General features: G+C 41.6%; 1 protein-coding gene across 7 annotated transcripts in view; it reads right to left on the reverse strand.

The window, feature by feature from the left end:
• Positions 1–13,548, reverse strand: part of cdk5rap2 (CDK5 regulatory subunit associated protein 2) — a 176,009-nt gene that overhangs the window by 79,340 nt on the left and 83,121 nt on the right. For all 7 annotated transcript variants that reach the window (XM_060935661.1, XM_060935665.1, XM_060935662.1 and 4 more), the window contains exons 15-22: positions 12,283–12,393; positions 12,055–12,192; positions 11,602–11,781; positions 9,256–9,450; positions 8,938–9,084; positions 2,383–2,515; positions 1,973–2,115; positions 1,736–1,852 (exon numbers count right to left, since the gene is read on the reverse strand). In XM_060935661.1, coding sequence (XP_060791644.1) covers positions 1,736–1,852; positions 1,973–2,115; positions 2,383–2,515; positions 8,938–9,084; positions 9,256–9,450; positions 11,602–11,781; positions 12,055–12,192; positions 12,283–12,393 — 1,164 coding nt within the window. The remainder of the gene's footprint in view (positions 1–1,735; positions 1,853–1,972; positions 2,116–2,382; positions 2,516–8,937; positions 9,085–9,255; positions 9,451–11,601; positions 11,782–12,054; positions 12,193–12,282; positions 12,394–13,548) is intronic.

The following is a 13,548-nucleotide window of genomic DNA, read 5'->3' on the forward strand; positions in this document are numbered from 1 at the left end:
CCAATGGGCCATACCACAGAAGGTGGCTGAGAACAACAGGGCCAAGGTTCTGTGGGACTTCAGCTTCCAGACTGACAAACAGATCCTGGCTAACCAACCGGACATAGTGGTGGTGGACAAAGAGCAGAAGAGGGTGGTGGTGATAGATGTGGCGATCCCAGCTGACGCCAACATCAGGAAGAAGGAACATGAGAAACTTGAGAAGTATCAAGGGTTGAAAGAGCAGCTGGAACGGATGTGGAAGGTCAAGGGTTGCGTGGTCCCCGTGGTAGTGGGGGCACTTGGGGCAGTAACCCCCAAAGATACTGCGCAGAACCCTCAAACTCCCAGGCCTCTGGTAGAGGACCCGAGCTTGAGGATGACATGGATACCACCCCCCCGCCGGGGGTTGAGAAGGAGATATTTTTTATATACACATACATATACACATTATATATATATATATATATATATATATATATATATATATATATATATATATATATATATATATAGGCGGCACGGTGGTGTAGTGGTTAGCGCTGTCGCCTCACAGCAAGAAGGTTCGGGTTCGAGCCCCGTGGCTGGCTAGGACCTTTCTGTGCAGAGTTTGCATGTTCTCCCCATGTCCGTGTGGGTTTCCTCCGGGTGCTCCGGTTTCCCCCACAGTCCAAAGACATGCAGGTTAGGTTAACTGGTGACTCTAAATTGACCGTAGGTGTGAATGTGAGTGTGAATGGTTGTCTGTGTCTATGTGTCAGCCCTGTGATGACCTGGCGACTTGTCCAGGGTGTACCCCGCCTCTCGCCCGTAGTCAGCTGGGATAGGCTCCAGCTTGCCTGCGACCCTGTAGAACAGGATAAAGCGGCTAGAGATAATGAGATATATACACACACACACTTTATATATATGTATGTATATGTATATACACACACATTTATATATATATATATTTAAACACACTTTATTTATATATATATACACACACTTAAGTGTGTGTGTGTGTATATATAAAGTGTGTGTGTTTAAATATATGTGTGTGTATATATATATATATATATATATATATATATATATATATATATACACACACACACACAGTATATTAATTACTTCAACTATTCAGATATCAATTCTCTATGACTATATCATATAATTATTTGTGTATATCCATGTGTCTACACACAAGTTTACTACTAATACCACGCTCACAATGGAGAAAAATACAAACAAAACAGATGATGACTCAAAAAAGAACAAAATAAAAAATGCACAGTAAACAGCCAGTTATGATTAATCCCCTTCATTCTGATACCTTGTGAAAATCTAATTTTTGTACATCTTTTTAAAACGCTTCATGTCTGGACATCCCTTGAGCTCCTCACTCAAACTGTTCCACCGCTTCACCCCACAAACAGAAATGCAAAAACTTTTCTTGGTTGTGCGCACCCTATAATTTTTAAATTGAAATGAACCCTTAAATTATAACTCCCTTCTCTTTCAGCAAACAGTTTTTGAATATTATATGGTAGTTGATTATTGTTTGCGTTGAATAATATACTCACACCCATCTTGACTCTTGACTAGTTTGATCTCTTGCATGCACTTTGTGCTGTCGTGAACGCAAGCGTTTTTGCGTGACGGTTCTATAGTCCTCTCAGCAGAACTAGCCGTGTGCATATTTTATGAGTGAAAGCGCATGTGAGCATTTGTATACACACAAAATACATGATGTAAAAATATGCCTCATACTCACAGTAATAATTTCATCTTTAGTACTGATTGTGGATTTGAGAGACTCCGTGTTGGCTGTTTGGCCCTCTAGTTTGCCCTCTAGCTCTGACACAATGGACTGAAGCTCAGCAAGAGAGATCTATAATAATACGCACACGCTTAGCAAAATTAGTTAAAAAAGAAAAAAATATCCCTCACACATGGGGTTATAATCCATACCAGATACTTAATATATTTTCTAAAAGAAATGCGCACACACCTTGAGCTGATTTTCTCTCTTCAGAGCATTATTAAGCGCATCTGTTTTCTGGGCAAGCTCCTCCTTCAGTATTACAGCAGGTTTCTTATTGACTGTAAGAGATTTCTCCATGTTCTCCTCGCTGCACCGTTGAGACAGCTCAGCTACAAAGACATACTACTGTTAGAATTCCCAGTCGAATATTTTCATTAGCCAGTACATTTAAATTACACTTTGCAGCAACTGTGATTACGTTAGGCCTATCCACTTTGCATCACCTCCTGACACAGTAAATTGGCAACTCGCTGAAAATGGCTGCTTTGTTGCAAGCACTGGTTAACACAAATAAACGCTACTCAACAGAGAAAGACGATATGCAACGTGCATGCGTTAATATGCTTTGCTTCTCTCTGCAACACACGCACACTTACCCTCTTTCTCTTCCAGTCTCTGTTGGAGCACATTGATGGTATGTCTGAGCTCTACCACCTGAGGGGGCGGAGCCGCTCCCATCTCGGTCTCACTCAGATAGTGGTCTCTCTCCTGCGCACGGTCCAACAGCTTCTGCACACAAACACGTACACAGATCATTCGTTAAGGTGAAAACTCGCTTACGTTGCTGCCAAGTCCCCTGCTCATGAAGACCATTTTTGCTGCCGTGACAACAAATCAAGCAAATTTTTTTTCTTTTAATAAATGCTGTTAACATAAGTCATGAACGGGGGTTTAAAATTTATCGTTTAAAAATTATGACATTAGATCGTGGACAAAAACAAAAACAAAGCAAACTACTACTAAGCAACCTTCCTTTTGGCAAGTGCAATAATAACAACAAGAATTTGTTGATTTGTGTATAACCAATATGTGTGCTGTGTATAAATGCTGCAGGATTTGAATTTAATAATCAAAATACGCCTTCAAAGTCAAAAGGTCAAAAATCCTCAATGGGGGAAGCCAAAAGGTCGCTGGTTCGAGTCCCTGGACCAGCAGGAACGGCTGAAGTGCCCTTAATGGCATTGAGCAGACGCTCTTATCCATTATGCATTAGGGCAGTGTTTCGCAAAGTGCGGACCCCACAGAGCTGGAGAACATGCGAGATGCTCTAGAAGAAGCTCAGCGCTGGAATGCATCTCTGCAAGCTCGACTTGGCCAGATCCAGAGTAGAGGAGGAGGAGTAGGACAGGCCAGTGACATGGGTATGTAAAAAAACACACTACAGGAAAAATCTGTAGAAAGCTGACCCATTTAATGGGCTCTAACACACCAAGCAGACTGTAGGCTGGACTTTGCAAGCCTCAACGTCAGACAATGCCAGATTTGCCCAACCAAGATGCTCGGGCGGAAATATTTTAGCGAGTTAGGCCTGTTCAGGCACACCTATGGTCAGCTTCTTGAAGCACAAAAATGATTTTCAAGTGAGTACATTACAAAAGGGGCGGCACGGTGGTGTAGTGGTTAGCGCTGTCGCCTCACAGCAAGAAGGTCCTGGGTTCGAGCCCCGGGGCCGGCGAGGGCCTTTCTGTGCGGAGTTTGCATGTTCTCCCCGTGTCCGCGTGGGTTTCCTCCGGGTGCTCCGGTTTCCCCCACAGTCCAAAGACATGCAGGTTAGGTTAACTGGTGACTCTAAATTGAGCGTAGGTGTGAATGTGAGTGTGAATGGTTGTCTGTGTCTATGTGTCAGCCCTGTGATGACCTGGCGACTTGTCCAGGGTGTACCCCGCCTTTCGCCCGTAGTCAGCTGGGATAGGCTCCAGCTTGCCTGCGACCCTGTAGAAGGATAAAGCGGCTAGAGATAATGAGATGAGATGAGACATTACAAAAGGCAAGACATATTAACCAGCATCCTCACCCCCCCCATGATGGCTGGTGGTTTTTTTTTCTTCTCTTCCCGATTTGTAACGGCAATTCTGATTGGCTTGCTTCAGGTGTGCGTGCGTGCGTGCGCGCATTTGTGCTTTTCTTCACTACGGGTGGTCGCTGGTACCCTCGACGGTTTCCCGGGTTGACTTCAGGACATCCACATATTAGACCCCTTGCTTTGACGTCACATTTACCTTAGCAACCGTCGCTACCCTATGCCTGGGGGACAAGCGAACTTTGTTCACATACTGAAGCCAAGCGAAGATGTCCGTCGTCTGTTGCTGTTCGAAGAAAACTACAGCTTAAAAAAAAAGCTCTACTACTGGATTACTTGGATAACCTTAATCAGGAAGAACCGAATGATGGATAGATATAAACGGAAATTAAGAGTTTATTAGCGGTTATGATCCGTACAAAATTCCTCAAAACGACTGGAGTGACTGTGCAGATTTGTGGCCTAGCATTAGCTGCATGTTAGTATATACCTTCTTTTTCCCTGAGGAGTCCTGATACGGAAGAACAGCTTAAAAAAAACAATACAAAAGCAAGAAAACCTTCTTTGCGTAGACTTTTTTTTTTCCGACATCAGCTTTTGGGAACAGAATGTTGCAAAAGCCAAAGCACTTACTCTCAAAGGATTCCAACCTGAACTGTGGGCTAGATCTTGTTCCCACCCCTCCATGTCTCAGCAACTCCAAGGACATCTAGTTACACAGCTATTTGCACACTGCCATTTATACAGTGATGCTTATTATTGTTAAAACAGTATCTGATGTGTTTATTTGTAAAATAACAAAATATCTTGCTCTAGACTTTCAAACAATGGTGTAAGATTTTATTTGAATTTTGCCAAATAGTGGATGGGACAGTAATTACAAACGCTAACAGAATCGGCACATTCCAGTTGTAGCTTTAGTCCAGTGTTTTGCAAAGTGTGGTCCGCGGACCACTGGTGGTCCACGAGAGACTTCAAGTGGTCCGTGAGGTGATCTACAAATGCAGTCAGCGTTTTCATGATAAGCTAGCGTATGCTTTGTAACATTATTAGAAAGTTAAATTTATCCAATCTTGTTTTTAACGGCAATCAAACGGGCCTGTAATTTCATCATTATTATTATTTAAAAAGCGTTCTGCATCTGAATTTGCACCACATAAAACTTGTAGTGTGCACATGCTCTTATTCCGCCTCTCGTCTCTAGGCAACAGTCACCTCACAAATCTCTGCCTCACAGGCAAACAGGCAGGCAGACCTGAAAACAAGCAAACGAAAATTCTGAACATGTAATAGGCTAATCCTAACTAGCTCGTGTTCGTGGCGATTTTTTTAATTTACTGAAAGTGAAACAACAAGGATGGAGAAGTGGCTGACAGGTTCAGTTAAGAGGAAAAAACCTGACACTACCGACACAGATATTAAATCATTGATGCTTAGTATGCATCAGCACCACTCCTCCCATTAAGAAAAAAAGAGTCCGTTTTGAGCAGAAGACAAGTGTAATCTGTTAAATCTAAAATTTGTTTTGTTCATTTCAGTTCATTCATGTTCCTCCTAATTTTAAACAATTTTGAACTATTGATATGAAATGTTCTGATTAACTGTTTGCTGAATTTTAAACCTCCATACTTTTGCCTTAAAAAACCACGGAGGATATGGAATGGATAGGCCTTTAATGTATTTAGCTAACCATACTTTTTTCAATTAAAAACACTTAACAGTACACATCTCCATATGGTGTGTGTGTGTTGTGTGGGGCGGGGCGGGTGTTGACAGGTGGTCCCTGAAATTTTTTTTGGGACAAAGTGGTCCTTGGTCTGAAAAAGTTTGAGAAACACTGCATTAGGGAATGCGCTGTAAAAGTAATGGTCCTTTTTGGTTAAGCAGCACCATGCCAATGGAAAAGTTAAGTGTCTTTGGCGAATGCTAATTCCAATCTCTTGACTGTATTTTAAGCACAAATGCAGGGGCGTATCAAGCTTTCCAAAAGTGGGGGTGTTCTGGAATCGGGAAGCCATATCATTAGAAATCAGTTTATGGCTATATACACGCCCGGCGTGTACACTGTCAATGACCGATATGGAACTTTTTCATACCCATGGTCCATGGATGCAAATGAAAGGGAGGACAGCAGAAAGCCTATAAATCCAGTTGACTCCAGCCAAGTTCTGCATCTCATGCAGATATCTATCATGTTGGGTTTTGGTGTTGTTACTGCCAGGGCTATGTAATTATTCAGTAAGTGAAGGCAAAAAGTATTGAGTGATAATTCTAGGTAACAGGATACTGTTCTATAACAGAGATGTCAGTATTGCTGCCTACACTGGTATACACTGATATAAACAAAACCAAAAACTTCACATAGCCCAAGAAGTCATACACAGCGTATAGATCATACACCAGGGGTGGGCAATTATTTTTTCCATGGGGCCACATGAGAAACAGAAAATTTTGTGGAGGGCCGGACCAAAAGGCTGAACTAAATTCTGCATAATATTAATTGTATTTCTTTATATAAAGCAGTAAATAACATTGTTTTTACAAGCTGCTAAGACTGGTAAGAGTATGGAAAAAACGAGGTTGCCTTACAAAAAATGTCATTTATTCAATCAAATTTCCCAAAACAATGGTTAACAAAATGTGAACGTTTGTACCATTTTTTTTTTCAGGTCACATTCACCCCAAAACACAATAAGGACATCACAATATTGTCTTTCTACTCCAAATATCAAGCAAGATGCATCATATTATAATAATGATGCCCACATTTGTAGTCTAATCACCTCATTTGGTGTTTTTCAGTTTTTTATTTGTTCAGTGAGAGAAATCTCGTCTCTGTTGGTCTTTAACGAGTGCATCAGAGTCAGGTTGAATGTCTGAGGTGGAGATGCGAAGCACAGCTGACAGATGATCATCAGTTGATTCGGTGTAGGTATCAGATCTACAGATCGGCTCGGGCTCCGGCGCCTGCTGGTGACGTCACACTATGTGATTGGCTGGACCGTTTGAAGGATGACGTACAAGTTTGTGGTTGGTCTGGACAAATTACGGAAGTAGTTATCGCGGGATTAGGTTTCGTGGGATTTCCTGTCATGTTCATGTCGCGCGCATTGCGTTTTTGTTGAACACAACTTCAAAATAAAAGCAATGCACATTCAGTCCATGCATGAGGTAAAATTAGGAAATACGTTTATTTTGTAATTTCTAATTAACCTTACGCGGGCCGGTCAGAATGAACCAAAGGGCCGGATGCAGCCCGCGGGCCGTAAAATGCCCAGGTCTGTCATACACCATCATGCATAACAGTTTGGACTGGGATCGCTTTGTGTGAGCAGGAGGCATGGCTAATCAGTTCATGTTGGAGAAGCGCAGCATCCTGGAAGGACCTCTTTAGTATAACATTCAAATAAGACGGGGCAGTTCCTGCTTTTAATGTCTTTAATTATTCAAACTCGTGTACAAAACTTGTTTGCATCATGCATTACATCAGGTTTAATGCATAAAATTTGAAAATGATGCAATAGACTACACATACAACAAACACTTAATGGCCAAATAACATTACTGTACAACAATTATTGAACATTCATTCGATTTGAAATGCCTTTAAATCTCAATTGAAAAACTCTTCTAAAAAAGTGATCAGCAGTTAATAATGCATGAAAAGTAGACTTGGTACAAACACACACTCGTAATAAAAAACTTGCCTCAACTGACTTTACAACTAGTAACTACTACTATTTAACACAGACCTGGGCATTTTACGGCCCGCGGGCCGCATCCGGCCCTTTGGTTCATTCTGACCGGCCCGCGTAAGGCCCGCTTTTATTTTGAAGTTGTGTTCAACAAAAACGCAATGCGCGCGACATGAAAATGACATGAAATCCCACGAAACCTAATCCCGCGATAACTACTTCCGTAATTTGTCCAGACCAACCACAAACTTGTACGCCATCCTTCAAACGGTCCATCCAATCACATCGTGTGACATCACCAGCAAGCGCTGGAGCCGATCTCCGGCGAAAAGCACCAAATGAGGTGATTAGACTACAAATGTGGGCATCATTATTATAATATGATGTATCTTGCTTGATATGTGGAGTAGAAAGACAATATTGTGACGTCTTTATTGTGTTTTGGGGTGAATGTGACTGAAAAAAAAAAAAAAAAAAAAAAAAAAGGTACAAACGTTCACATTTTGTTAACCATCGTTTTGGGAAATTTGATTGAATAAATGACTTTTTGTAAGGCAACCTCGTTTTTTCCATACTCTTACCAGTCTTAGCAGCTTGTAAAAACAATGATATTTATTGCTTTATATAAAGAAATACAATTAATATTATGCAGAATTTAGTTCAGCCTTTTGGTCCGGCCCTCCACAAAATTTTCTGTTTCTCATGTGGCCCCATGGAAAAAATAATTGCCCACCCCTGATTTAACATCACTGTCAACAAATCCTGACAACCTTACTTTACCCTGACACACTATTTGTGTTTGAAACAACCAAATGTGTTTTTTCTTTGCTCCTTATAAGAAACAAATTGTTGAGAAATCATTTGTCTGTCCAACAGGTCAAGTGTGTTCTTCTGAACATGACACACAGCTACACTATTAAGACGCGTTTGTGTCATGCTACTTCGCAGCCACGTTTTCAGCCTTCGGAGGCTACTGAAACCCCTTTCAGCTTCTGCTTTCAGAGCCGCAGAGCCAGGCACAGTAAGCACCGCATGCGACGTCAAACCGGGAACGGTGAATGAGGAGCGGTAAAACTGGTGTTGGCTCTGCAGCTCTATACTGTATTATTGAGCTCTTTCGGCACGCTACGCAAACTGGCTATTATATTCACGCAACTGCTGATTGGTCAGGTGAGAAAAACTGTTTTGAGTCCGTTGCGTGGCTGTTTTTTGTCTAACATTATGGCAATAGCTTACTTCCTTGTTACACATTTTATAGTAGCTGTATAATTTTCATAATGATGTCATTTTAATCTGACAAGAGTGCGGGGGATTAAATTGTGTTTCAACAAAAGTGGGGGGGATGAAACGTACGCATCCCCCGCGGGTGATACGCCCCTGCACAAATGTAATATTATATTTTTAAAAAATGGTGGAAAAAAAAATAAAAGTCTTACATTGATGAGCACATCCTTCTCATTCAGTGCTGCACTGAGATTCTGAGTATCGCCGAGTTGCAGCTGGGTGTCTGCGAGCTGTCTGCGAAGATCTTGCAACTCTGCTGACCAATCAGAGAGAGCCTGTGCATGTCGCTCTGCGCTCTCCTACACCCAGAGTACATAGATGTAGAAATACAGCCCCAGTCAGAGTGTCAAATTGTAGTGATTGGAAAATTGCTGAAGTATAAGGGGAATAAAACACTTTGGGTCACCTATAACAGTATGGCCCATTATGTTCTATTCCGTGCACAGGAGGTATTAGAACCAACAGTATACCTTGAGTAGCTGGTCTTTGCTACTGATGGTGGCCAGCAGGTTCTCCACAGCTGTCTGGTTTTCACACACCAGCCTTTCTCTGTGCTTCACTGCCTCGGCCAACATGTCTTCTGTGACCTTTAACCTCTGACCCATCTGCTCTGCAAGATCACGTCCCTGAGACTCTGAATGACTAAGAACTGTGCTAGCCATGTCCTATTGGAGAAAGGAGGAGAGCGGGAGGAATGAGAGAGGGGGAGTACAGAACGTAGTTTAACCAGGGAGCTACAGCGAGGCTGTAAATCATATAGACTGGTACCAAAATTCAAAAAAGTGCTTATTTAAGGAGTTAAAGGCATTTTTGAGACAAAGTCGGCAAACAGTCTTATTTTGTCAATTTGGGTGTGCCGAATTCAAATCTGCAATATGCCGAGCTCTATCTGACCTCTGTTGGCCTCTAGAGGTCATTGAACTTTGGGCCTGTAAACGTCTCAGCTGAACCCAGTTTCTCAGCTTTCTAAGGAATGAAATGTACTAAAATGATTAATGAAGTTAGCAAATGGCCTCGTTTGTTAAATGTTTGGGTGCTGAATTCATTTTTCATTTGTAAAATGACATATGACCTCTGATAACCTCAAGGTCATTAAACTTGGCCTATTGAGGTATTTCACCTGACGTCACAGGGTCACGTGACGCCCCGGTGTCCGCCATTTTGAACGTCAAGCTAGCTAATGTCAACAACAGTAGCTAGTATGTTACTGTAGCAATGTTTACGTTCAGTCATTTGGATGACTGTTAAAACCTTTCAGTCTCAAGTTTTTCCTTTACTGGATTTACTAGTTTACTGAGCTAGCGCGCGCCGGCAGAGGCTAGCGCGCGCTAGCTCCCAGCTTGCCCGAGCGCGCTAGCTCAGTAAACTAGTAAATCCAGTAAAGGAAAAACTTGAGACTGAAAGGTTTTAACAGTCATCCAAATGACTGAACGTAAACATTGCTACAGTAACATACTAGCTACTGTTGTTGTTGACATTAGCTAGTGCTAACAGCTAGCTGCTAGTACACTGCTACAACTACACTGACCCTAATAATACAGTTCTTGGTCATTGCCTGGTAACAGCAAATTTATAACGGGCAATGTCTCGCCCTGTAAATGCCCTACGTCGCTGGATAGTGAAGGTGTTTTCTGCATCTCGCTCCTTTTTCTTTTATGTTTTTAGTTTGTCGCCTTCCTCGCATTCAAACTGATTCGAGCCGTGCCGTCCAAAATGGCAGCACCACATGACTTGGTCACGTGGGTGAAATACCTCAATAGGCCTATGCATTTAACGGCATTTTTAAACTGACTTTACTCCCCCAAAAAGAATATGAACAGACAAAAAACAAATAGAAAGGAACAAATACAACATTAAATGCCAGTCCATGTACATGTGACTTACTTTTCACAATGAGAATGCCTCGGCGATCACCTTACATAACATTTGCATTACATTTAGCGGTTATTGTTTATACAAAGCTACTGAAAAAAGGACAGATTCAGCAGCATACAAAATGTGGGGGCATACAGGGTATACAGGTTAATCAGGGTTAGTATATATGAGAGTTTTTTTCTTTGTTGTTTGTTTTTTGTTTTAAACGGGGTAAAGCCTTTACAAAAAATAAACAACAAAGAAAAAAACTCTCATATATACTAACCCTGATTACCCTGTATACCCTGTATGCCCCCACATTTTGTATGCTGCTGAATCTGTCCTTTTTTTCAGTAGCTTTGTATAAACAATAACCGCTAAATGTAATGCAATGTTATGTAAGGTGATCGCCTAGGCATTCTCATTGTGAAAAGTAAGTCACATGTACATGGACTGGCATTTAATGTTGTATTTGTTCCTTTCTATTTGTTTTTTGTCTGTTCGTATTCTTTTTGGGGGAGTACAGTCAGTTTAAAAATGCCGTTAAATGCATAGGCCTATAGGCCAAGTTTAATGACCTTGAGGTTATCAGAAGTCATATGTCATTTTACAAATGAAAAATGAATTCAGCACCCAAACATTTAACAAACAAGGCCATTTGCTAACTTCATTAATCATTTTAGTACATTTAATTCCTTAGAAAGCTGAGAAACTGGGTTCAGCTGAGACATTTACAGGCCCAAAGTTCAATGACCTCTAGAGGCCAACAGAGGTCAGATAGAGCTCGGCATATTGCAGATTTGAATTCGGCACACCCAAATTGACAAAATAAGACTGTTTGCCGACTTTGTCTCAAAAATGCCTTTGGGTGTCACAATTCTGGATTTTGGTACCAGTCTAATATAAACTGATGATAATTTGACATTCAGTGTAGTGTCGCTATGCACTGTATATGGCGTTACCTCCATGTCTTTGGTTTTGAGCTGCAGTGTGTCTTGGAGCTGCTGGATGATGGAATCTTTCTCTCTCAGAGCCCTCTGCAGGTTCTCTTCACTCTCCTGTTTGGACCGTTGCAGGTTTTTCAATGAGTTCAGCAGCTGCTGCAATTCCATGTCTTTCTCCTTCAATAACCCATCAAAGCTCTGAACACATATACACACACACAGTTTACTTGGATCTAATTTAGGTGAAATCTATTTCGGGGAAACATGCATACAAATATTTTGAGCTTATTTCAGTTCTTTCCGAAATAGTTCAGGTACAAATTTAACTCGGGCCCAAGAACTAACGTTTAATTAGCCCTGATTAATTTTATTACAGTCTAATGCACAGCTTCTGTTTCATTATATGCTGCTACAATAATATTGATAAATTTCAGTTAGTTATTGTAGTTTTATAAAATCTTAAGCACTCACATTAACAGTCTCCTCATTGTGTGAGAGCAGGTTTTTGAGTCGCTCCAAATCTCTTTCCTTTTCCCTTAGGCTTAGCTGCAGCAGATGAATTTCATTCTCCTTCTCCTCTACTGCCACAAACTTTTCATCGAGTGCTTTCTGCTCGCATGCACAAATAAAACGCAACAATTATTTCATGTAACTAACGAGGCTATTACTAATGCACCACGGATGAAATGAGAGCAGCACCTCCAGAGCCTTTTCCTTTTCCCTCAGCTTCTTTCGAAGCTTGGCCAGCATTACATTACTTCCTGCTGAAGCTCGGTCCTGCTCCAGATCCTGCACCATGCTCATGTACTCCTGCGAGAGAGAGAGAGAAATATTGAATAGTTATTTATTCGTAAACTTAACTGTCGGAAAGTATTGATATACCTTCTACAGCATGGCAAGAATTCAAATCGCAGGTTTATATTAACGCACTCGTTCTAATTCCTTATTGTTTCTCTAGTAACTCTTTCAGAGTGGACGAAAATTTCTCCAAAACCATGTGGCAGACTGATAAATTCCTACAGAAAACACTTTCAAGTTATTGATGTTAAAGGTGCTTTTACCCATCACTCAATTATAGGGCAGTGTGGGAAATAAGGCTGGACACTTACCGGTGATTTTCACATTTGTCCATATGTATTTCAAAAGCATCGGACGGGGTTGCCGATTAAAAAAAAAATAATGCGAATTTGTCCGTGTGTATTTCAAAAGTATCAAACCAGATAGCCCATGAAAAATTGTCAAGATATGGGTCTAATCTACTTCTAATTTTCTTCCAAAAGTTACACTGGACGAATACATGAGGTCATGACACGGTCTGTGAAACGGGGGCGAATTTAAAAATTCTTAAGGTCAGCCATCGATGGTCCGAGCTCCGCCAAACTTTACAGGCGAGCCCTTCTCTCTCCCTGAGCCATTTCGAACGAGCCCAGGCATAGCCTGCTATGACTGCGGCTTGGCCCGCTATTCGCCTCAGTGCCCCAGAAAAACTTTAACATGAGCCCTGGCTCGAGCCAGCCTTTAAAAATGTCATAATGCGGCCACCCAAAGCCCCAGTGCCGCCAAACTGTACAGGTACATCCCTCTCCTTGAGACTGTTCGAATGAGCTCAAGCATGGCCCGATCCGAGGTCGGGGCGAGCGCGGATCGCGGAAAGCTTTACCATGAACCCTGCTTCCGGGTGCTCACGTGTGCAAGGATTTAAAAATTTATAACTCGGCCATTGAAGGTCCTAGCCCCGGCAAAATTTACAGGCTCCTCTCTCTCCCCGAGTGGCACACTAAATATGACGATAATAATACACTCAGTATTCGCTGCTGTTTTTATTGCACGATGCAGTTGAACCTGTGTTTTCGGGTTGACGGTATCGGATTGATCCAGTCAGTTGATTAAGAGTTCAGTTTACATGAAACTTTGCAGTACAGTATTATGTTAAGTGCCAAAGTACCAATCAATGGTTATGTTATT

The sequence above is a fragment of the Neoarius graeffei genome, chromosome 12 (assembly GCF_027579695.1).
Source record: "Neoarius graeffei isolate fNeoGra1 chromosome 12, fNeoGra1.pri, whole genome shotgun sequence".
NCBI classification, from domain to species: Eukaryota; Metazoa; Chordata; class Actinopteri; order Siluriformes; family Ariidae; genus Neoarius; species Neoarius graeffei.